We start from the raw sequence: 26,415 nt of genomic DNA, 5'->3' as shown, positions 1-26,415 counted from the left end.
TTGAAGATGCTCCCTTAGGTATGTGAATTCTTAGACAACACCTAGGAAGAAATCGTTCCTTCCATTTGGGGCACAGTCACGCCATGCTTTTAAAGCACATTCAATGCATACTTTAAACATGTGACTTCCCCCAAAAAGAATCCTAGGAACTGTAGTTTCTCCTCACAGAGATTTGTATCTATGTGTCCTTAAACTACAGGAAGAGGATTGTCCTGCTTTTTAAAGAAAAGATTTGGCAGCTTTACTTTTAGTTTTTAAAAAATGATTTAGGAAGCAGAATTAGAAAGCTTCGATATACAGAAATAGTCTTGGCAAACCAGCTACTCATTGTTGATACACATCAACACCACGAAAGATGCTATTATCTCCCTCCTTTACTTCCCCACCCAGGTACTAGGAGCGTCCACCAAGTAATCTATCATTTGTGGCATCCTTTAACCACAGTTGCCTTACCCTAGAGTTGTCAACTCATCAAAGAAACCAGTAACCTAATCAAATGAGTTTTAATTGGTTAAACAATGAAATGTTTATGAATATGATGAAAACAGTAGTTTTGAAGGCCGAGAAGACTTTGATTTTAGATGGTGCATGTATGTGTTACAGGAAGCGACTTTTTAAAACAGATAGTCCCTCTTCTATGAAAGAGAAGGGGAAATGCATTTTGTAAGACCAGGGGTCAGCAAACTTTTTCTGCAAACTTTTTCTGTCCCTCAGACCTTGTGGGGGGGCCAGACTATATTTTGGGCAGTGGGGGAGAACAATTTCCTATGCCCCACAAATAACCCAGAGATGCATTTTAAATAAAAGGACACATTCTACTCATGTAAAAACATGCTGATTCCCAGACCATCTGCGGGCCAGATTTAGAAGGCAATTGGGCTGGATCCAGTCCCCAGGCATTAGTTTGCCTACCCATGTGTAAGACCCTGCAGTTCGTTAAAAAAAAATACTTAGCCTATTTTTGGTTTTGTTTTTTTAAGAAATAGGGATAAAATTAAAGTTTTCCTGAATTCTGCTGAGAAAGTGGAATTTGGTCTGAGCCCTGTTGTTTGAGGCAAAACTCACCTCCGTGGAATGGCAAATCAGGCCATTGCGTACCCAACCACAGAGTGTCCGCCTCCAAAAGCCTGACCGGCTAAAGGGATAGAAAGAAATGCACCTGACAACTGCCTGGGATTTAAAAGGCCACAACTTTATTAATATCCTGGCCGACTGAGTTGCTGAGTACAGCGCTGGCCTGCTTCTGTGGGTGGGGGTGGACCTGAGGGGAAACTGCAGCCTCCAGGTCTGCCCCCCTGGTTCCACCCCCCTGGCTGCCATGGATAGGCTGAATTTGAACAGCAGGCCTGGCGTGGGCCCAAGATGCTCTGTGGCAGCCGGGGAAGTAGCCAATGGCCACAAACAAGATGGCGAGGCTCCAGAGGCGTAAGGAGCGGCACAGTGGATCGCAACAGCCGTCCACCCTGGGCAGCCATTACCAGCTTCCTCTCTTGAGCATCTGTGGCTATGTATCCTCCAACTACTTGCATTTGCACAATTGGTTTCTATCTCACAAAAGTGCAGTATTCACCATGTGCGCCACCTTGCCCCCGCAATTGAGGGGGCTGGGGTTTCATGACGTCAGCACACCCCATCGCTATCCTCAGCCCTGCAAGGCCTCCTAAAAACATACTCCCTTCCTTTGCCTTTGCGCACACTGAGTAGGAAACATAGGACTGTATAGGTCAGTAGAAGACTTAGTGGGCTTACACAAGGACATTTACACATTTTCTGTCATAGGTGAGTGACGGTTAGTAATCACACAGCTCCAGGTTGGAGTTAACGCTCTATGAGCAAGAACACAGTCTCCACAGACTTGGTTGAGTATCAGGCCTAACGAGCAGAGGAGCTCATTCCCAGTCTTGCTCCATGAAAACCAGTTGCCGAGACTGAAAGTCCCTAACCTCTTCACAACCATCTAAGTACCCTCCTCTGCAGGCTTTTCACAAGCAATCAGAGACTGCACCTGCATGCAGCCAACCTCTCCTCCACCCTCTTCACGCCTCTTCTGGTTCTGGAAGACCAGAAGAGAGGGGCACTTGTCACAGCAGGAGGAGGAGACACCTGTGCCTCTTCACCATCCTGGCTCATCCCTGCCTCTTGGCCTCTCTCATCCCACTCAGAGCTCTGATTCTGGACCTCTCTCTACTACAGACTTTCCCAGCTCACCAGGCCCTGTTACCTCTTCAGCTTCTGACACCTCCTCCTACCTATCTGCCCGCAGACTGTCTCGGCAGAGTGGTGCATGCTCTAGTTATCTCCCGCTTGGATTACTACAATGTGCTCTACATGGGGCTACCTTTGAAGGTGACCTGGAAACTACTACTAATCCAGAATGTGGCAGCTAGACTGGTGACTGGGAGCGGCCGCCGAGACCACATAACACTGGTCCTTAGAGACCTACATTGGCTCCCAGTATGTTTCCGAGCACAATTGAAAGTGTTGGTGCTGACCTTTAAAGCCCTAAATGGGCCTCGGTCCAGTATACCTGAAGGAGCGTCTCCACCCCCATCATTCTGCCCGGACACTGAGGTCCAGCGCCAGTGGTTCCCTCACTGTGAGAAGTGAGGTTACAGGGAACCAGGCAGAGGGCCTTCTAGGTGGTGGCGCCCGCCCTGTGGAACGCCCTCCCATCAGATGTCAAGGAAATAAACAACTATCTGACTTTTAGAAGACATCTGAAGGCAGCCCTGTTTAGAGAAGTTTTTAATATTTGATGGTTTATTGTGCTTTTAATTCTGTTGGGAGCTGCCCAGGGTGGCTGGGGAAACCCAGCCAGATGGGCAGGGAAGGAAGGAAGGAAGGAAGGAAGGAAGGAAGGAAGGAAGGAAGGAAGGAAGGAAATAATCATCGTTATCCAGTCTGCTCCCTCTTCTCCGACCACTCATCGTCATCCCACCACCAATCCCTGGGCTCTGAGTCTTTTTCCCTTCGGGGTTCCATAGCTGGTTCCTGCCACAATTTCTCTGTGTCCAAGCACTCAGGAAGAGTTTGCACCAGCTGCTGCTATGTAACCCAGCTTTGCCCCAGTATTTGAATTCACCTTGGCACAACCATCCCCATGGCATGGACAAGCCCTGTGCTTGATATATGCATAGAGGCTCTCCATATTGCTACCACACACAGGGCCAATGCAGTGTGTGGCTGGCAAAGACTCCTTGGCAAAGGCTGGACTAGCCAGCACACTTGCTCGGCCCCCTCATCCATATTTTCAACTCATGTTGGGGAACGCCTTACTGTCTCCTCAGAATAAAGCTCTCCCTTCAATTAACAGCATGCAATGTATATACCGGCATATGCAATATTTTGCCTTGCCTTCCTTGATTCTGGGTTTCTATATTGTCCCAACCAGACAACGGTATCTTTTTAGATGCCTTACTGAAACATCTTTGCATAACATTATTTTGGCAGCGGTTAACATTCTATCGCAAAAGAATCCCAATTACATTTGTATTTTGAAGAAGAAGAAAATGCAAAATGCGAAACTCGGATCGCCGTATAAAGTTTGAGGCTTTCATTTGGAGCCACCGAGATCTTTGCACTTGCAGTTGTTAACTTTCCATCAACATCTCCCTGAATTAAAGACTCCCTAAGTATGCATCGACCGTGAAGATCATTATGGTTATGGACCCTTAACATTTAAAATAGTTTTTTCTGTGTGCCTGTGCGTTTATCTATTTAGTCCTGCTTCCACCAACTATAGGTTGACTAGCAATTAACACTAGACCACAGCACATCCAAATTAACGATAGCCCTGCCAATTCTAATTGGTATTCTAATTAGTCCGACAATTCTACTAATTAAGGACATTAAACTTTTTAACAAAGCCTATCTTTTCTTTTGTACTGCATGTGTTAAAATAGCTCTGAAAAATAGTGGGGGTAGAGGGAGGAACAGGAAGGTTCACTTACTGTTACTGAGATGTAAAGTTTTTTTAAAAAAAGAAAGAAAAATATCTGGAAGCTTTTCAAATCCGGGAGCCAAATATTTATTCTCTATTCATTTTGTTCCTTTCCTATTTAGAGATGCATGGTAGAAAGGAATTCCTGGCCATGCTATTCTTTGCAGATATTATGTAACTAAAGGATGAGTGAAACTAACGCGGTACGAAAAATTTCTTCCATTCGGGAGAGCAAGAGCAATTAATAGGGGGAAAGTTGCATTACAAAAATATCAAAAGGAAGGCAAACGATGAAATTCTTATGTGGCCAGAGCTACGGCTTTGTTGCACTGACCTTACCTTTGAAGAAGCCAAGTGGGTTATGTGGGTTATGTCTGCAAGCAATCTCTCTGACATCCTTGTGGTTTTCTCTAAATATGGAAGGCCAATGAGAGCTGTTCATTGCTTTGGGATTTTTTTTTAGTGCCCTCATTAAAGGCACCTAAATGTGGGGAAAATCAGAAACCAGGAAGACCAAATTTTTTATTAAGGATTGGAATAACTTTATAACGTATATTAGAGACCACTGTAAACAGTTGAAATCACTAGTAGGAATACAATAACACTTGTATAGTAACATGAACTTTGGATACTATGGATATATAATAGATAGATTACAGTACAAGATGCAGGAATAAAATTATAAATGGAACTAATGGAGGGAGGGAGGGAGATCTGAAGGTTCGAGAGAACCTTTTTTGTTGTTTCTTTTTTGTTTGTGTTTGTGTGTTTGTGTGTGTGTGTGTGTGTGTGTGTGTGTTTGTATATATACACACACACACACACACTCCCACAGGGCTTTTTTCAGTCACATGACATGGGCAACCAGGGAGGCTGCAGTGGAATGTAAGGGCAAAGAGATTGTCTTACTACTGATTTTGTTAACGTTCTTGGGAAAGACCTGATAACCATTTTGGCTAAAAAGCAGATGGGTGGGGGTGTCCAATCAATCAATCAATCAATCAATCAATCAATCAATCTAGTGGCTACCTAGAGCCAGTAATATGGTGGTCTGGAAAAAGCCACAGAGCTGCCAAGCAATGCTGCCATTTCCCAGACCAATTCATTGAGGCAAACATTTGACTCCTGCAAATGAATTAGTGTGACACATAGATCTTTTACTCAAGTTTGTTCCTACAACTTACTGAACACAAGGCATTACAGTGGTGCCCCGCAAGACGAACGCCTCACAAGACGGAAAACCCACTAGACGAAAGGGTTTTCCATTTTGGAGGCGCTTCGCAAAACAAATTTCCCTATGGGCTTGCTTCGCAAGATGAAATGTCTTGCGAGTTCCTGCGGGTTTCCCCCCCCTTTCCCCCCTTTTCCTAAGCCGCTAAGCCGCTTATCAGCTGATCCGCTGATAAGCCGCTTATCAGCTGATCCGCTAAAAGCCGCTAAACTGCTAATAGCGCTAATCCGCTAAGCTGTCAATGGGCTTGCTTCGCAAGACGAAAAAACCGCTAGATGAAGAGCCTCATGGAACGGATTAATTTCGTCTTGCGAGGCACCACTGTAATTCAAATTGGTGAAATTGTTTTCTGATCTGGGTGTGTACAGTCTAGAAAGCAAAGTTCCACTTTTTTCAATAAAGGAAGGTGTTAGTTTAAGAATTACATATAGGTGATCAAGAACTAAATGTTGAAATTCATAATTAATTCATGTTGAATGCTAATTGCTAATTGGAATATTTAATCATAATTTTTTATTTCAAAGCTGTTCTGTATGAGTTGATATTAGGGATACACACACATACAAGTTATATATTCTGTTTTGCATCCAGGTAGCTAAGCACTAGACCACCTTTCCTCTCATTTTCAAATAGAAATAAAGATTAGTTGACCCTCTTTGCTTTGGTCTGAAGAAACCAAAATATTAATTTCCAAGTGCTAGTCACTCAACTAATACTTGCTAGGTATTATGGTATTCCTCGCACCCAAGACAACATTTTTGGATAACCAGAGGTTTGACTATAATTAGCCGACATTTGCTTATTTCAGTTAAGACTCTGATCTTGTCATGAAGCAAAAGTTTGCTAAAATTAACAGGATTGCATAAGCCAAGTTCAAATGCAACAAGAAGTCTGATTACCCCTTCAGAAGTGGCACTATATAGCTGCTCCCAATCTCTGTCTCTTTATATTGCAAAAAAGAGAAACAGCTATGGTTCAAAGTTGGGGATGTTGTGAAAGAAGAATGTGCTTTCACTTTAAGCATGAGTGACAAAGCTTGGCTTCAAACCTTCTTGCTTCTGTGTGGTTTGGGTTTTTTATTTTTATCACTTCTGTTAATACAGTGTAAGTTTAATTGCTCAATATCTTTTGTGCCTTACATTTAATTTAGAACATGCTGTGCGCTTTGAAACAAACCACTCATCTCAGCAGGCACTTTCTATATACTACACTTTTAGCCAAATCCTACACACCTTGTGGCATCAGGTCTCCTGCAGAGGCTAAAGGGTCGTGGGCTTTTTTTAAAAAACAACAACCAGCCCCAACCATGTGGTCAGCATAAAAGGTAAAGGCCGCCAAGACCATATAACATTGGTCTTGAAAGATCTACACTGGCTCCCAGTACGTTTCCAAGCACAATTCCTAGTGTAGGTGCTGACCTTTAAAGCCCCAAACAGCCTCGGTCCAGTATACCTGAAGGAGCATCTCCACCTCCATCGTTCTGCCCAGACACTGAGGTCCAGCGGCGAGGGCCTTCTGGTGGTTCCCTCCCTGTGAGAAGCCAAGTTACAGGGAACCAGGCAGAGGGCCTTCTCGGTAGTGTCACCCGCCCTGTGGAACGCCCTCCCACAAGATGTCAAAGAGAAAAATAACTAACAAACCTTTGGAAGACATCTGAAGGCAGCCCTGTTTAGGGAAACTTTTAATGTTTAATAGGTTATTGTATTTTAGTGTTCTGTTGGAAGCCGCCCAGAGTGGCTGGGGAAACCTAGCCAGATGGGTGTGGTATAAATAATAAATTGTTGTTGTTGTTGTTGTTGTTGTTGTTAGGTAAAGGGACCCCTGTCCATTAGGTCCAGTTGCAGATGACTCTGGGGTTGCGGCGCTCATCTCGCTTTACTGGCCAAGGCAGCCGGTGTACAGCTTCCAGGTCATGTGGCCAGCATGACTAAGCCGCTTCTGGCAAACCAGAGCAGCGCACGGAAAAGCTGTTTACCTTCCCGCCAGAGTGGTACCTATTTATCTACTTGCACTTTGAGGTGCTTTTGAACTGCTAGGTTGCCAGGAGCCGGGACTGAGCAACAGGAGCTCATCCCGTCATGGGGATTCGAACCGCCAACCTTCAGATCAGCAAGCCCTAGGCTCTGTGGTTTAACCCACAGCGCCACCCGCATCCCACGTGGTCAGCATACCCTCCAACAATTCTCCGATGAAAACAGGAATGTTCTAAATAACAGCAACAATATTATTATTAATACTCCGCCCACCTGGCTGGGTTGCCCCAGACACTCTGGGCGACCTCCAACATACATAAAAACATAACATTAAGCATTTTTTTTTAAAAAAACCTTCCCTATACAGGTCTGCCTTCAGATGTCTTCTAAAGGTTGTATCTTATCTCCTTGGCTCATGACCACATAACTCCATGCTCTCTGACATTTCTCCAAGGAAAATAGGGGCATCCAATGAATGTTTCTCCAATGAAAATAGGGGAAAACAGGACATTCTGGGATCAAATCAGAAACTGGGATGGCTCCCATAAATATAAGGTTGTCCCTGGAAAACAGGGACACTTGGAGAGTGTCACCGGTCTCTAAACAGCCACATGTGTCACCCAACATGATGGCCGGGTGTGGGAGATGCCTGCTTAAAGGGAGGGAACAAAAGTAGAACACCACTTCCCAAATGGCACCAGATTAAATTTTTTTTGGGGGGGGGGGCATTTTGTTAAAAGCACTTGGAATGTTTTAACAAAATAATTAGCAGCACAAAATAATTGGCAATAATTGGGGAAGGGCTGTAGTTCAGTGGACGGAGCATATTCTTTGCACGCAAGATTTCCCAAGTTTAATCTCCAGGGAGAAAACATGGCGAGCTGTTGCCAGTCAGTGTGTGGACAAAACGTGTTCTCCGTAGCAGAGAGCATGTGTTGCGGTGGGGGATACAAGCCCCCCGTTGTTGCTGGGTGGATTTGTGGAGAGACCCAGGCAGTGAATTGGTTAATTGGGTCGCTGGGGAGAATTGCTTGTTGCCAATTTTGAAGGAGGGGTCAGAGGTTTTAAATGCTGGACACCCAGCTTTGGGCGTCCTCTTGGCTGCTTGCACCGGATCACCTGCCCACCCTCCCTGTATTGGGGAGTTGTTCACTTGACCTTGCTATGCCTGTCATGGGGTCGTCTGCCTTGGTGCGGGGGCCTGGTAGGAATTTGTCCATTTGGCTGATTGGCTGGGGCCATTTGGTTTTGCCTTCTGCGTAGCAAATCGTCACAACTTGTAAGGTTGGCGGTCAGGCATTGGTTCAAATTGGTTGGTGGAGGGGTAAGTGCCTACCCCTCCAATGGTGGTGCGGAAAGGGAATTCTGTTAAAGGAATCCAGGGCTTGCCATTCTTTTTGTCCTTGTCCCTGGCATGGGACTTGGGCTGTGCAAGCCACCAGGAGCATGAGGGTGAGAAGTGAGGGACTGAGGCCCAGCTTCATTTCTCCCCAAAATTGTTTCCCTGACTGGCTTCCGCTGGAATCCAGAAGTCAGTTCTGTCCCCTGGGCAAGGACAGAGAGTCGGAACCAATGCCTAAGCAACCACTCACATGTGTGTATTTAAATAAAGTTGTGGCCAAAATCATGCCAAAAACCTAAACAAAAATTGATGTGTGATGTGTGAATTATTGGGGAGTGGCTTGGGGACCTTAACACGCAATATTGTGCTAGATGGACCATTGGGGTGAGGAAGGGTAAGGCTGCTTTTTATGACCCTACTAGAAGCCTCTTGGGTTTGTTCTCCAGATGTTTCTCTCCTAGCTTCCTTGCTGGGAGAGGAGCAGCAATAAGCTAGAGTCATTGAATGCTCTGCAAATATTCAAACCAGTTTCTTCTCTTGCTGCACTCCAAAAAAAAAAAAAAGAAAGAAAGAAAGAAAGAAAGAAAGAAAGAAAGAAAGAAAGAAAAGAAAAGAAAAAGAAAAAGAAAAGAAAAAGAAAAAGAAAAAGAAAAAACAAGGAAGGGGGACTTTGCGGTGTTATGTTTTCTGTGGTGCACTGATTTGCTGGTAAGCCCATGTTTTGAAATTATTATTTAGGATATCCCATAATTTTACACAACAGGTCTTTCTGAAACACAGGCCCTGCTTATGCAATCAGATGACTAGGCATCTGATCTTCTCAACAGCTGAAAGCAGCACCATTGCGCATGGCGGCCACAGCATTTGGCCCATAATTAGGAACTGAGGAACTGCATGTATTGGATATTTAATATCATTCTTTTGGCCTTCTAGATGAAGAACATTACAAAATGGTGCATGTGTATTAATAGGCATGCATGTGGTTTGCATATCATGGGGTTGTATTGTGAAATAAGTAGCAGAAGGCAGGGAGAATCTTTATGTAAAGTTACTAGGGTGCTTTTAAAACCTTGCCGCTGCTGCTATTTTGCATCACAGCGATTTTTTTGAAAACCGTTAAAAAGGTGCATGATGGATTTAAAAGATTGCAAAATTGAATGTTAATAGAGCCTTTCCTGATTTGATCATATTCGCGGTGATATGAAACATATTTTGCAATTGTTTTGTTGTTGTTTTTTTAAAAAAACTTAACAGAAGAAAGAGAATGAGGGGAAATCATTTTACACTGATTGGAAATATTACAGTTCGTAGTATGGCAATTTATTACTATGTAACGCTGTCCTAGAGTTTTGAATGTTCACTGGTTTTTTGTGTGTGTGACACTTAAAACAGGGTCTCGCTGTAGCACACGGAACATACAAAATCTGTTACAGGGCTATCAACTGGCCTCAGGACCTTGCAAAAATGCATCCTTTTTTTTTTCTTACCACAAAATAAGGGTTACAACTCTGTTTCATAGAAAGTAAAACCTAACAAAGATTAAAGTATTCAGCAATAGATGGAAACACTTATTCAATAAGCTTTGAGTATATGGCTTGTGGGAGGCCACTCGGCCCCCAAGTTTAAAACCTTGCCCCCATTGAGATGTATTTCTTTTTACACACACGCCTAATTTAGATTACGAGCTAATGGCCTGTATCTTCTTATGGCAGTAAAAAAAGTAGAGAATGTGAGCTCCTTAAGCTAGATTTCTAGCTGCTACTAGAGGCATATAAAATAGTGGCTTAAATTGGTTTTTTAAAGCACATTTCCTCTTTTCTTTTTAAATACCCAGTTAAAAAAAAGAATTTTGTATTAATAATAGGACCAAGATCAAGGAACAGTAATGTCAAAACTGGGTCCACTGTGAATTAAAGGAGATGAGTCATTAAACCTTTTTGTTGAGAAAACGGGGTGGTCGGGAATGGTTGGGGGGGGGGGAGAGAGAATAAAGTCATACTGGAAATGCTGACACAGACCCATAAGAATGGCAGCTCTACCAGGGATTACTTTAATTCAAAAAGCAAATTGTGCTGTTGTGTTTTTAGTTCGAGTGGGGAAAGTCGCAAGAGGAACAACGTTGCATGAGGAATTTTTTTATATTTAAAAAAAGAACACTTTATTTCCCATGTCAAGCAATACATTTAAATATCGATTATGCATATGACTTCCTGGAGATTTGCTACTCCAGAAAAAATAAGGTGGAGTTTGCCAGAGGCACTCTGGCATGCTTTGCTGAAGGGGGGGGGGCGCAGGATGAGATTGCTAGCTCCATTTAACCATTTCTTGCCCACTGTTGTTAATGATGATAACATGACAAAAAATGGGGGGGGGTGTTAGTTCTGGAGAAGCAGCTACCAGCAAAATAAAGAGAATTCAGAGGGCAAAAAGGAATAAAGAGGCAGATATAAATAGTGGAAGGATAATCTGGAGTAGGGAGAATGTTTCTTTAATCGGTGTGTGTTTTTAAGGCAAGCAATTAGAAAAGTAGATAAGTGAAAATACTTTGCCTGTTCTGTAATATTAAATGGGGTGGGTTATAACGAAATCATGCAAAGAAAGGGTGGCAATATCAGTGTGAATCTGGAAGCAGAAACCACCGTGTAATTCTAAGTTGATTCTTTCTGCTTTTCTTTCCCCCTCTCTCTTTTTGTCTCTTCCATAATATATCAAAATCACCGAGACTGCCCTCCTGAAATCATTGCCCTTCCTTCCGAACAGACATGTATAGAACTGCACAGCAAAGAAAGAAACTGAAATTGTTTCATGCACCAAGTCCAAGTCAAGCACAGATGGATTCAAATTCAGAGAGATAATTTTTGGAACATGAACACACTCACACACGGTGCCCAGTCGTGCGAGGTCAGAGACTAGTTCAGCTGCCTCACACCTGAGCCAGAGTTGCTTAAGTTAGGAGTCGTCAGACACTTCTCCTGATTCCCACTTTTTCATGGAGAGCAGCACCTCTCTTCAAACCCCCCAAGTGTGCTCATGGCATTCTGATCAATACGACAAAAACCCTTTCTTCAATAAACACCAGCTTATTATCAAGCGGAAAGCAGATATACCTGTGGATAGGGATAAAAGTGAAATGTTGACATTTCTGCCTGTTCGACAAAACTCACAGAACTGCACCTACTGCATCTGAAATGCTGGTGTGGATTCTCTATCTCTCTCTCTCTCTCCCCCCCCCCTCCCCTATCAGCCTAACCTTCTGTGTTGATACATGAATGCTGGTACCCACTTACAGGGATGCCAGATGATCAGTGCAGAATGAAGGTCCCAGGAGAAAAGATCACATGGTTTTCTCTGCCCTGTGACGTCACCAGCAGATGGCATGGGTACCAGCTCTGGCAGTTGGCATCAATGTCACTTTTTAGAGATCAATGAGATAGTGCAGATATACACAGATCTAGACTCCAGGAGATGATGCGACAGACAGATTGAAAAAGATTTGGAAGGCAAAAATGAAAACTGGCTATTGAAAGACTTTTTTTAAGGCCAAGGTAATGCAAATTCATTTATAATACCAATATAATATTTAACTGAGTGTGCATGCAAGTATGTGAAAGGGTACAGGTTACAAAGCCGTGTGTTTTATGAATGCTGTGCTTCCTTCTTCATCATCTGTTTCAGTGTTTCTTAAATGTTGTTGCATACTTTCACCGATTATGTAATACCATAAGCGGGCTATGGACAATACTCAGAGAGTTACATCTTTTGATAAGGGGCTTAGTTTTGTTTTGTTTTGTTTGGGTTTGTTTGTTTTTTAAAAATGTGCCTGTTTAAAAGTCCCTCACCTCCTTGTTTTGCAAATTTGCATTGGCGTTATTTGTTGGACAGTTTGAAAATCCTGATATATGCTGCTAGAAAAGTGAGTACAGGGGCAGGAACAATACGAGGAGAAGCAAATTGTTTCTCTCTCAACACCCCCCCCCCCTTCCCCGCTTTTCATTCTGAATTCTGAACACATGTGCACAATTGCAGTCAGAATGCAATAGAATGTGATGGGGCTTCGCTTCGCTTCTGGTTTTGTTTTTTAATGGAAAAAAAACCAGTTAATTTTAAAATTGGGAAATTTTGTTTCAGATTCCTCCCCCCCCCCCCGCCTTCTATAGAATAAAAAGAAAGCGTGCAATTTATTGCCAAATGCCTTCTGCAAATGTTTGGTATTTACACTATCCTGCTTTAATAGGAAAGAAATAATCCATGTATCACACATTTTCATACCGACCGTTAGAAAAAAAGCCTCTCTTCGTATTAATTGAGTCACTGAATGATTCATTTGCCTTCTTTTCCATTTTAATTCTTTTCAATCAGTTCAGACTTGATTGTGATGATTTGTGGAAGAATGTGTGCAAACAAATTAGAATTAAAAAGTTAAAGGCATTTTTACTATAACCGAACAGATTAATTTTATTTTTTAAGTCTGTTACCTTGACTCATTTGAAACTCTAGAGTTCTTGGATAGTTGAAATGTATGCATTTTATAATTACTCTTTATGAATTCCACATTTTTAGATGTTCTGTAAATTTGAGTTTTTTTAAAAAAAATTAAAGGGAAAGGGATTGATTTTAAATTTAACTTTCCTTAATTGCCAGTTTTTCTTCTGATAGTTATATTGCATTTTTGACGTAGACTTTTGGACCAATTCAATGAATAAATATAGCAAATGATAACAATTTTGAAGAATTGGCTGTATTTCTTCGAAGTTTGTGAGTGTGTATGCACCTACCGAAATATGCACAAGTCATTATTCTCAGTACTAGTAATTATGTGAAAATGTAACTGAAAATATGTATAATAAATGTAACCTTCACAAATGGATACACTTAAATCCTTGTGCTGGCATTTTTTCAGGTCCCATAAGATTATAACGCCATGTTAACGCTACCATTTGATGAGTCTGTTGTAGTGCCAGAGTCCCAGATGTGCAGAAAGTTTTCCAGAGAAAGTGAGGACCCAAAGCAAATCAAGAAACCCGAAAGCTTTGCAAAGCAGATCGCGCAGCAAGGGAAAAACATCAAACGGTCGACAGCAGAAGATACAGAGAAAGAGGAGGTGGAAGATGACCGAGAGGAGGAAGACGAAAACGGTTTGCCCAGGAGGAGGGGCCTTCGGAAAAAAAAGACCACCAAGATGAGAATCGAGAGGGTCAAATTCAGGCGACAAGAAGCCAACGCCAGAGAAAGGAACAGGATGCACGGCCTCAACGATGCGCTGGACAGCTTGAGGAAAGTGGTCCCTTGTTACTCCAAGACGCAAAAACTGTCTAAAATAGAAACTTTGAGGCTGGCTAAAAATTACATCTGGGCTCTCTCCGAAATCTTACGGATTGGCAAGAGGCCTGACCTCCTGACATTTGTCCAGAACTTGTGCAAAGGTCTCTCTCAGCCCACCACAAACTTGGTCGCAGGATGTCTACAACTCAACGCCAGAAGTTTCTTGATGGGTCAGAGCGGGGAGGTGGCCCACCACGGCCGATCTCCCTACTCCACTTTCTACCCCCCCTACCACAGCCCAGAGCTGAGCACACCCCCAGGTCACGGGACCCTCGACAATTCCAAGACCATGAAACCCTACAATTATTGCAGTGCTTACGAGTCCTTCTACGAGAGCACTTCTCCCGAATGCTCCAGCCCCCAGTTCGAAGGTCCCTTAAGTCCTTCCCCAATTAACTATAATGGGATATTTTCCCTCAAGCAAGAAGCAGCTTTGGACTATGACAAAAACTACAATTATGGCATGCATTATTGTGCTGTGCCACCCAGGGGTCCCCTTGGGCAGAGTTCTGTGTTCAGGTTGCCTGCAGAGAGCCACTTCCCTTACGACCTACATCTGCGCAGCCAGTCTCTCACCATGCAAGATGAATTAAATGCAGTTTTTCATAATTAATGAGGGAAAAGTGGAAACAAATAAATAAATAAATAAATAAGCGGTCATTTACCTCTCTTCTCTAATTATGATAAATCTGAAGCTTTTGCCCCGTCTAATCGGTGCACCTCTACTTTTTTTTTTAAAAAAAGCGTGTTTGCTAAGTTCTAAAGTGTGTCAACTATTGTGGGGCATTTAAAAAATAATAATCTCTGTGTAAACAATAATAATTAAAATAATAATAGATAAATAAATGATTTTACTTATCGGTATTTAATTCCGGATGGAACTTGGTAAGCACTGTGAGATTCTGTTTTAGCTGGAATTCTTAAGGTTTAATTCCCCCCTTCCTATCCTGTTTGTTCCATTTTTGCTGAGCAGTGTGTCTAAATAAAATTGTGGAGCCAAGAAAACGCACACTGTGTCTAAAAGTCTGCAACAGTGTTTTAATTGTACAGTAACTATACCAATGCATGCTACTCAGATCAGATGAGTTTAAAAAAAACTGATGTATTTATAATAATTAGAAATAATATATTATGTAACGGAGAAGAGGTGATTTTTAAAAAAACAACACTCTCCTGAATTTTTTTGTTTAAGGAAAAACTGTCGCAGGCATCATGAGACATAGTGGAGATGGTGCAGCAATATTTTAAGCTATGCAACAAAAAAGAAAGTGCATCTAAATAAAACGAGTGGTAATCATTGATAATTATTCAGCTTAAAATTTGAAACATTTGCTGGCAGGGGCTACCTATTATTTTTGGAAGTTTTTTGTCACCGTTTAGCATCCATCATTTTACTATAAATCCCATATGGTATCTGCACTCCTTTTGTATTATTCTGCCTTCACGTGTAAAGTTTGTTAGAATGTACAACTGTGTTTTTCATTACTTCTTTAAAATGCAATTAAAACATAAATGTTTTCAGTCATCACCATCAGCTATGATATAAAGTCAGCTATGTCATACTGATTCAGTATGATCATATCAGTGGACCTTGGCTGCCTTGTTATTTTTGTGCAATGTTATTATGTTCATACTATTTAGGAAGTTTGTGTGACACAGAGAGAAGTTTGATCCATTCAATTAAACATCCCAAGTAAGTGTGCTCAAGACTGGAGCACTAAGGAGGTAAATATCGCTCCAAACAGCCCATAGAGAGATCTGTATTGATAAGGCGCCACAAAAATTGTGAGCTACAGAGCTTTTGCTCTGCAAACCCCATCCATGCTTGAGTTTGATAAATTGCTTACAAATATTTCAGTGCAGGATTGAGATTACATCTGATCAGTTTTTGGATTAACATATTTTATATTCTTTATCTATTCTCAGTAATAATTTTTAAGACTTGATTAAAGGAAATCTGAGGATGAGGCGAGGGAGGTGTGGAAAACCCAGCAGTTTCTACAAAATATCCCATGGAAGTCCAGCAAACATTCTGTCGCTTACTGATTTTTGCATCTAGTGTTCATAAAAAGCAGCAAGAGAAGAATGTGGAAAATTAATTTCCCTGATTACTGCAATTATTATTTATACCCCGCCCATCTGGCTGGGTTTCACAATAATTTTGTGACACTTTCAGCCTGATCCCACCAAAAAACCCCACAGATTTATCTGGACATTAGTCCTATGACTTCAGAAGAGTTTACTTTCATATATGTGTGCTTAGGGCCACTGGCATTATTTAGTATTCCATCAAACATGCCAAATCTATGGTATTAAGTAGCATTCCCAAGATCAGAAGCTAAGAGATCTAGGAAATTTTCTGGGTTTATGTATTCTGTGCTTTGTTTCTATAGGGTTATCTATGGCTGGTTCTCCATTTGGGAGAATGGTTTTCAGTGAAATTGTGGAGGGATATCCTCTATTTTATCTTAGCTTGCAGCCCACCAGCCAGATAGCCTAGCAGGGGCTCAATACATCTCTTTTTGCTTTAGGGGGGGGGCCTTTAAAAACCAGGTAGGGGACTTATCCAACACCTGGCAGGCCTCAATGTGGGGCTAGTATGCTGCAGCTTCCTTGGGGCTCACAAGTAGTACAAGACGGAGTCTGTTTATTGTTCCCCCTTAAGCCCTTGATACTATTCTTGACTGAGCCACTCAGCTCAGCACATCTTTCAAGACTGGCTCAAACACATATATGCATCAATTGCTCTCCCCACATGCCTCCTTAACACTTCATAACTCCATGTCCTGGGTCTGAGCCACTTCCGTTGCAGAAACATTGTGCTTTAGGTAACACAAAACTGTATTTCCACGATGTGGGATCTGCAGTGGCTCGGATCACGTTGCAGTCAAGTAGTGATGAATATGCAGGGGTTAACAGGTCCTCTGTGTGAAGGGGGTGGTAGCTTAAAAACATTCCGTACTTCAGATGCATTAATAATATTTCATAGTAACATGACTGAGATCAGAGGGGGGAGCAGTTTGGTGATAGAGTTGCATGTGACAGGTTCAGTCCCCGGGATATCTGGTGAAAAGGATATTAGGTTAGCAGGTCTGACTTTGAGATCTTAGGATTGCTGCTGCCTCTAAAGTAGGCCAATGATCTGTCTCCATATAAGGCAGGTTCAGATGTTCTGCATTTGAAAAGCTTGCTGGTTAAAATGCCAACAATCTGATGTAGAATAGTCTTGAAGTGGTAACACAGTGTTGTTCTTGCTCTGCTGGGGTGGGGTGGGGGTCTGGAGAGATTAAGAAAAGAGAGGAACCCCTGACTAGCTTGTATTTATCCGGTATTTAAGTCAAGCAAACAAAAGTGAAGAATTCACTGGCCCCCCAACCCAGGAAATTGCCATGACTAGTCTCTTCTGTGGTTGAGTAATTCTTACTCCTAGACAACCTAAAAGCAAATCTTGAATTCAGAATACAGTGGTACCTCGAGTTACAAACGCCTCAGGTTACAAACGCTTCAGGTCATAAACTCCACTAACCTGGAAGAGTTACCTCAAGTTGAGAACTTTGCCCCAGGATGAGAAGGGAAATCGTGTGCCGGCGATGCAGCGGCAGCAAGAGGCCCCATTAGCAAAAGCACGCCTCTAGTTAAGAACAATTTCAGGTTAAGAACGGACCTCCGGAACGAATTAAGTTCGTAACTAGAGGTACCACTATATATGTGTGTGTGTGTGTGTGTGTGTGTGTGTGTGTGTGTGTGTGCTTGAGCTACTAGAAGGTTGGGGAACACAATAACCTGCCTTAAACCAGGCCAGACAATTTGTCTGTCTTGCTCAATATTATCTATATGATTGGAATCGGCCCTCCAGGCAGAGAGTCACACAATGTGCTACCATATCCTTTTACCTGGAGATGTCAAGAGATGGAACATGAGATCTTCTGAATGCAAAGCTCTGTGTTCCTCCCCATATATCCCACAGACACTACAAAGTACAAACCATCTTAGAAACCTTCAAGATAAAATGGATGTTAAATGGATGCCGTGGGCATGTGTTTGCCTCATGCTCTCCCCTGAAGCCCATGTTCTGCTCAGAGTACCCACAGTTATGGAATCCAGGCAGAGAGGGGAGAGAAGGGAGCTGCCAACTTCGTTGGCTCCCGGTCTCAGTTCAAAGTACAAGTACCTTTAAAGCCCTACATGGCTTAGAACCCAAAAATCTGCTGGTGTGGCTTCTCCTATCCAGTCTGACATCTCATGATATTGCCATCACACAGTCTTCTCCCCAATTTCTGAAGGATGGTAGGTGATAGCTGGTGAGAGGGCCTTCAGATGGCAACACTTTTGGAATGCCCTGCCTTTTCCTGAAGGCTACTCTAATGATTTTTGATAATTATTTTATACTATTTTGGGTGAACCACGTACAGGTTTGGGGTTTTTTTTTTGTTTAATTAAGTAGTCTATAAAACGGTAAAGGTAACATTAAGTTCAGTCATGACTGACTCTGAGGTTGTGGCGCTCATCTCGCTTTATTGGCCGAGGGAGCCGGCGTACAGCTTCCGGGTCAAGTGGCCAGCATGACTAAGCCGCTTCTGGCGAAATCAGAGCAGTGCATGGAAACGCCGCTTAGCTTCCCACCGGAGCAGTACCAATTTATCTACTTGCACTTTGACGTGCTTTCGAAGAATTTTGATAAATAAATAAATAAATAAACTAAATGTTACTGGTAGGCAAAAGCCTATTTGTTTTCCCCAGCTTTTGAACTTCCTAAGCAGAGGTTCTATGTTTTATTCTTCAATGCTCTCTGAGTTTAGGCTGTTGCGCTTTGCTGCTATTTCTCTGTATCCCCCCCCCCCCACACACACATTAATGAAAGCCACCCTAAGGACATCACCGTGTTGAACACACAGGATAAAATTATAGAAAGAGCGGGTGCTGGATGGGAATGTCTTGCAATGAGCAACGCAGGATGAACACATACACTTTTTGATACAAAGAGATGTGTGCCTTTGCACAATTTGTCCCTAGGTCAAAGGGCTGGTGGAAGAAGTAGGCTATGTGCTGCTGAAACAAGTGGTCTAAAAACTGCAATGTCTTCCAAGCGGAATCCTCATATTTACAGACCCAGAGATTAGCTTCCTGAAAAAATGTTGTTGTTGTTTAGTCGTTTAGTCGTGTCCGACTCTTCATGACCCCATGGACCAGAGCACGCCAGGCACTCCTGTCTTCCACTGCCTCCCGCAGTTTGGTCAAACTCATGCTGGTAGCTTTGGCAACACTATCCAACCATCTCGTCCTCTGTTGTCCCCTTCTCTTTGTGCCCTCCATCTTTCCCAAAATCAGGGTCTTTTCCAGGGAGTCTTCTCTTCTCATGAGGTGGCCAAAGTATTGGAGCCTCAGCTTCAGGATCTGTCCTTCCAGTGAGCACTCAGGGCTGATTTCCTTAAGAATGGATAGGTTTGATCTTCTTGCAGTCCATGGGACTCTCAAGAGTCTCCTCCTGCACCATAATTCAAAAGCATCAATTCTTCGGTGATCAGCCTTCTTTATGGTCCAGCTCTCACTTCCATACATCACTACTGAAAAAATAGCTATGAGTGAATGAGAGGGCTTCCCTCCTGTCTCCAGAACAAGGCGCCAAAGTAGCTTTACCAGTGGTGTGCAGTCAGTGGACTAGGGAGACGAGGCTTGTCCCCTAAATGTTCCTGGGAAATTAGAGTATTAAAGTCTGGAGCCACTTTCCCAAAGCCCGGAAAACTTCTGCCTGGCTTAGGGAGGGAGGCACGATGCTCCATTGGGATCCAGGAGCTCTCCTGCCAGCTTCCCAAAGCCCTAGCAGGGCTCCAGTGCTCTGTCAGAGGCCTGGCGCCTCCTTTCCAAATAGGTAACCAAACAATTTAACGCCTGTGTTGCAAACAATAGTCAGTAATATTCAAGGCAACTCGACGACCAAATACAATGATACAATATCAATATACACTCTTTATATAATATGAAATATATGAAATCACATAAGCAGAAAACTTATGAATCTCTGAAAGTCACAAAATATGCACTCTTAATGGATTCTTAATGTTCAGGGAAATTTTTAATATGTAACGCTGTATTGTTTTTCACACTTGATTGGGAGCAGCCCAGAGTGGCTGGGGAAACTCAGCCAGATGGGCGGGGTATAAATAATAAATTATTATTATTATTATTATTATTATTATTATTATTATTATTATTCTCTTGAAAACATAAAACCAAATAAACATAAGTCTAATAAGTCTCGGAAAGCCTTTGAAGACTATGCAAGTCTCGGAAAGAAGCAATATACAGTGGTGCCTCACAAGACAAAATTAATCCGTTCCGTGAGGCTCTTCGTATAGCGGTTTCTTCGTCTTGCGAAGCAAGCCCATTGACAGCTTAGCAGATTAGCGCTATTAGCGGTTTAGCGGCTTTTAGCGGATCAGCTGATAAGCGGCTTAGCGGCTTAGGAAAAGGGGGGGGAGGGAAAAAACCCGCAGGAACTCGCAAGACATTTCGTCTTGCGAAGCAAGCCCATAGGGAAATTTGTTTTGCGAAGCGCCTCCAAAACGTAAAACCCTTTCGTCTAGCGGGTTTTCCGTCTTGCGAGGCATTCGTCTTGCGGGGCACCACTGTATCAGATTCTTATCTGGTGAAAACAGGCTGGGAAGCTTTGTTTATGCGATTTCATATATTTCATATTATATAAAGAGTGTATATTGATATCATATCATTGTATTTGGTCATCGAGTTGCCTCCTTTCCAAAGCCTAGGAGGCATGATGCTCACACATGTGATGTCACAACCTCACGCATGTGACGTCACCTCCCCCAGTCCCCCAGTTGCGCTTGCAAGCTGGCATGTCTGGCTCTGCAGGTTCCCCTACAAAAAGTCCGCTACACACCACTGGCCAATGCTCTGGAAGACTTGCCCTTCTTGTTATGTGGCTTACGTATGATGATATATGCATGCAAAATATACCATATTTTTCTGTGTAGAACACCCCCCCCCCCCCGTGTATAAGACGCCCCCTATTTTGGGGGACTCAAAAATCAGAAAATGGGGGGAAATTGCCAAGAGTTGTTGAGCTTTTTTGGGGGGGTGGATCACGGAAGCAAAAATCCTCTGCCTGCTCGCCAACAGCAGCCACCAATCACCTGGCCAACAGCCAATCAGCAACAGTAACCAATCCCACTTCCCCACTCTGCACTATCCATGTATAAGACGAACCCCAATTTTTGAGATGATTTGATCTGAAAAACCTCATTTATACATGGAAAAGTATGGTAACTTCAATATATATTAAAAGGGCTATGTCTGGCTTATCCTTCTCTTCCCCCCTTTAAGAATAAAATGCAATGAACCTTAGAATGCAGCCACATTATCTAGTTACATTTTGCACAGGTTATACAAATTCTAGGTGGAAATTAAAAGGTATAAGGTAAAGGTACCCCTGCCCGTTCGGGCCAGTCGTGTCCGACTCTGGGGTTGCGTGCCCATCTCGCTTAAGAGGCCGGGGGCCAGCGCTGTCCGGAGACACTTCCGGGTCACGTGGCCAGCTGCTCTGGCGAGCCGGCACCAGCGCAGCACACAGAAACGCCGTTTACCTTCCCGCTATAAAGCGATACCTATTTATCTACTTGCACTTAAGAGTGCTTTTGAACTGCTAGGTGGGCAGGAGCTGGGACCGAACGACGGGAGGTCACCCCGCCGCGGGGATTCGAACCACCGACCATACGATCGGCAAGTCCTAGGCGCTGAGGTTTTACCCACAGCGCCACCCGCATCCCATGAGGTGGAAATTACTATTTTAAAAATGATGTGCAATATAAAAAAAGATACAGTATCTATAATCTAATCAAAATCCCAAAAAGTTCAGACGTTATCTATAGTGCATCACCAATGCATTTATACAGCAATCAATGGTTATGTCGATTGTCGATTTGCTAGAGAGAGCTAAAGCTGTTCTCTGTGAACAAATAGGACCAGAAAGTGAGATCCAGGATGGGAAAGGTCCTGTCTGGGCCTGGACCCAAAGCAAGGAACTTCTTATTGAAGCGGCCTTTATGAGAAAACACTCCCTTATATGATAGACATGAGCATTGTCATACAGAGCTGCCAACTCTTTTCTTTTGATCAGGAAACGGCTGGTTTTCAAGATGCAATGCACTCTTGCTCTCCAGTGCAATTGTATCTGTGCAAAGAAAATGTTAAGAATAGAGTGACTGACAACTCAATACAGCCATACAGTTACTGAATCTATATTGCAGGAAATCACCTCTGGGGAAAGCCCAACACTGGACACAATCAGAGCCAATTTAGCTGTGTGGAAGACCTAGCTCTTCAAAACACAGAGAAAACTGATTTTTTCCAAGCTTTTCTTACTGTAGACAAAGTTTACTTCTGCTCTTCACAACACAGAGGGGTAATTTTGCCTCAAGTCCCCCTTGCAAACGTAAAACGTTTGATCTCAACCTGCTTTTTTCAGACGTGAGGGAGTTATTAAATAAGATCTGAGCTCTCATAAATGATAATCTCATAATGCTTTATATATGTATATATGTTTTTTAAAACCTCACAAAAATGTGGTCTTAAATGTATTTAAATCTCACCAGTGAACACGATGCCAGTTATTAAAAAGTAATTCTGGAGAAATTAGCTTGCAGCTACAAAATTAATATAATTCATTTATTACTTGCAGCCACAAATCAAACTGCTGTTAACACTGCTGTACACAATTTAATAGGCACAGTGAGATTCCATATGGCGGTAGATTTAGAATCCTGGTCATTCCATAGAGCCATCAGCAGAGTAGTCTCATAGGCATGTTCAGTCTGCAAGCATTTATTACAATTGTGGTCTAAAATAAATGTTTATTAACCATGAAAAGAAAGTTGAGGTCTTGTGCACATTGTTATAGCTCGACAGAGAAACCATTGATCTAAGTGGCTGGGTTTCTATTGTCTTAAGAGGGAGTTTGCAGCAAACACCCCATGGTTAATCCACCTCCCGTTGGATTCAATGACAAATTAACCACTGATTTGAATGGGTTCCAAATACACTTTGCCACGATTCAGCAGCTCCAGTGTACAAATGGGTCTCAGAGGTGCCCAGGCAGTTCTGTGGTACATATGGACTGCTTCACTCTCGTCTGCCAATTTGAGAAAAAATGGGCTGATCCAAAAATTTCTCAGCAAACAATTTTCAGGCATTTTCCTTCCTTTTTTCTGAGGTTCTCCTGTACTGCTGGAGAACTTCTGCCCTTCCCCAGGAAGAATATTTGGCAAAATGGCATCTCATTTTGGTTTCACCATCCATTAATTTTGGGTGCAACAACGGATCCAGTTTTAATGTCATAGCATATTATTTTCGTATTGATGACGGAAGCAATAGCCTCGGCCGCTATTCCTCCCAGTCATTGTCTCGTAGAACACTGTTTTCTTCATCCAGCATCATGAACTAAAGATTTTCATTCTAAATCCACATTTAGAGTTATTTAGAGTTTCGTTCAATATTAAGAGGGGCAGAATTTCTCAAACAAAGAATAGCAAGTGAAATCTATCCGTTGTGCAATTTTGCAACCCGCATATACTGTAGCAAATTTTGAAAAGCCATTTCAGCGCAGTTCAATTGCGAATTTTCACATGTATTCAGGCGCTGGTGGGGACCCTCAGACACCAAGGCTGCATGTGGCTTCCCAGCCCTCTGTTTTCGTCCCTCAAAATTATCCACAAGTCACACCCTCCCTCTGGGGTGATCCTCTTGTACAGTGGTACCTCTGGTTGCGAACGGGATCTGTTCCGGAGGCCCTATCACAACATGAAAAGAGCTCAACCTGAAGCGCCATATCTGCGCAGGTGTGTGGCATGATTTGGTCTTATGCGCATGCACAAAGCACAATTTAGCACTTGTGCGCATGCGTGAGCGGCGAAACCCGGAAGTAACCCTTTCCGGTACTTCCAGGTCACCGCGGGACGTAACCTGAAAGAACGTAAAATGAAGCAAACGTAACACAAGGCATGACTGTACACATCCTGGAGCTTTGTCTGGCTGTAATGTTTGTGTGGTGAGTCCCCTCCCCCCTTTTGAAATGAAGACACGGGACACATTATTTAAGGTTAATGGGCGTAAAAGGCCACAACTTTATTGATTACAGGAATTGAGAGGTATTGGCCTTAGGCATTGGTTCCTATCGACTACCCGGCTTCAGCCCAATTGCATGAAGACCGTTCAGGGTTAACCACCAGCCGGGGGAGTCCTGTTGAAGTACGCCAAATAGGATCCCCTGGGTGTCACCGCTTGGGGGCGTGCCTTAGGCCCACACCTCCATAGGCTTCGGACAGGGCAACACCCCCCCCCCCGGAGTCCTTTACCAGACTACCCTTCACCTTGGGGGAAGGTGATGGCGCTTCCTTCCCCCCTTCATTTGCATAACAATAACCCTCTGCCAATGCCTAACCGCCAATACTGAGGAAGTTGTGACATTTGCTATGAGGGAGGCGAAAAAACCAAATGGCTGGAAATTTGCCAAGTTGAAAAATTCCTACCAGGCCCCTTGCGACGACCAACCGGAGTCCATAGCAAAGTCAGGGCTAACTAAACCTAAGGGTGGGTGGGATGGGAAACCGAAGCAGCTGGAATAGGGAAGAGAGGGCGGTCCCTGGGCGTGCCAGCCTTAAATGTGTTAGGCCACGCCTCCCCGGTCCGTCGATTGGCTGGCCGGGGTGGTGACGCGCCCGAGGATTCCGCTACTATTCCCCAGCCCCCGCGTGCGTGGGGAGGGGGTGGGCCCGCAACCCCACCTCCTCCCCAGCTTGGAAGTGGGTATCCCGGAACTGTTACAGCTCATGTTGCATGATACCAGGCCCATTGGTAAGCCAACTCTGTATTACAAAGATGTCTGCAAGCATGACATGAAGGCTAGCAACATCAGTCCCACCATATGAAATCCCTTGAAGATGATCACAATGCCTGGAGACAGACAGTCAGGTTGTGCACCCATAGCAATGACTGAAGGAAGCATGACAACTGGAAGGAACACAGAAACAAGATAGGTCATGTTGCATCAGCACAACAGGACGCCTTCATTTGCCGCAGCTGTAACAAAACATGTCTCTCCCATATCAATTTCCACAACCACAGCAGGTGCGTTAACTCTCTAATGGTTTGACCACCCCCACGGGTGAACTCTTCCATTGTCTCCTGAGATAGTCAGATGCCAACAACAACTGATAGCCCAGAACTCTAAATTACCACGGCAGTTTCCAAACCCAAAATCGTTAACATTAATGTCAGCATGTTCAATGTTCACACCGGTCAAGAAAGGAACTGCTCTCCTTATAATCATGCCAGGCTGTGTGAAAACACCATGAATTTGCTAGCAAAGAATGAGTATGGCTGTTTGCTTTGATACATAGTTAGACTCAGTTTCTCACAACATCCCCAAGACTTTACATCTGTAAAGTCTCCTAAGCTGAAGAGCAGCCCAAGACATTTTGCTGTCTAGCTCAAGATGCATAGCACCAAAGGCTGGGCAGGGCAAGTAAAATCTCCCTGATCCCTCTCCTATTCCCTAGCAATAAAAATCCTAAATTAAATAACTAGTAAAATTTGCTTCCCTCTCATATCCCAAATCAGCCACCTCAGTCTGCCAAACAGTAGATCCAACTCTGACTAAACTCCTGCCAGCAACTTCCAGGAAGCAGCTGAGGGTTTTTATAGTCGGACTTGTGTTGTGATGGCCCCTGATCCTGATCATTCTAAATTAGAGACTCACTGGGGAAAAAACACAGTGGTGCCCCGCAAGACGAATGCCTCGCAAGATGAAAAACTCGCTAGACGAAAGAGTTTTCCATTTTTTGAGGTGCTTCGCAAGACGAATTTCCCTATGGGCTTGCTTCATAAGACGAACGTCTTGAGAGTTCTTGCGAGTTTTTTTCCTTTTTCTAAGCTGCTAAGCCGCTAATAGCGCTAAGCCGCTAATAGCCGTGCTTCGCAAGACGAAAAAACCGCAAGACGAAGAGACTCGCGGAATGAGTTAATTTCGTCTTGCGAGGCACCACTGCATTGGAATTGCAGGGGATATCTCAATGTAAACATTGACTCAAAGTGCTGCTGCAGTGGAAAAGGTGAACTCCATATTGGGGAACTTTGGGATGAAATAAACAAACAAATAAATAAGTGCTTTTATACGTTATTGTGGAGCTGGGAGAGGTGCAGGAAAGGACAACCCAAATGATCATGGGACTAGAGCAAAGGATCATGGGACTAGAGCAACATTTGGGGTTGGATGGTGGGATAAGCAAGACGGACAAAAGGGAGTAATTCTTCACGCGACACAAAGTTAAGCTACAGAATTTGCAACCAAAGCCTGCCAGCTTTGGCTTGCTTTAAAGAAGGATTAGATAAATTCACGCAGAATAAGGTTATCAGTGGCTACTCGTCCTTTTAAAAAAATGAGGCGCTGATACTCATATCAAAATTCTGTGGGTGCCAGCACAAAATGGCTGCCACAGACAGCAAAAGAAATAGGTGGTGGTATTGCATAGTGGTGAGTACCATTACAACCAAAAAACTCCCCAAAGAAACCATTGCAACTAGTGATGGTGGTTAT

At 43.3% G+C, this 26,415-nt stretch overlaps 1 protein-coding gene across 1 annotated transcript; it reads left to right on the top strand.

Moving 5' to 3' along the window:
• The first annotated feature begins 11,775 nt into the window (after window positions 1-11,775).
• On the top strand, window positions 11,776-14,537 carry NEUROD6 (neuronal differentiation 6). Its single transcript, XM_081834696.1, has 2 exons — window positions 11,776-12,031; window positions 13,387-14,537. Exon 2 carries the CDS (start codon window positions 13,408-13,410, stop codon window positions 14,419-14,421), a length of 1,014 nt encoding a protein of 337 aa, XP_081690822.1. The 5' UTR covers window positions 11,776-12,031; window positions 13,387-13,407; the 3' UTR covers window positions 14,422-14,537.
• Window positions 14,538-26,415: the final 11,878 nt, after the last annotated feature.

This window comes from Podarcis erhardii (assembly GCF_964252035.2).
Source record: "Podarcis erhardii genome assembly, chromosome: 12".
Lineage (NCBI taxonomy): Eukaryota > Metazoa > Chordata > Lepidosauria > Squamata > Lacertidae > Podarcis > Podarcis erhardii.
Note: the sequence above shows the minus strand (reverse complement) of the source record. Positions and strands in the feature narration are given on the sequence as shown.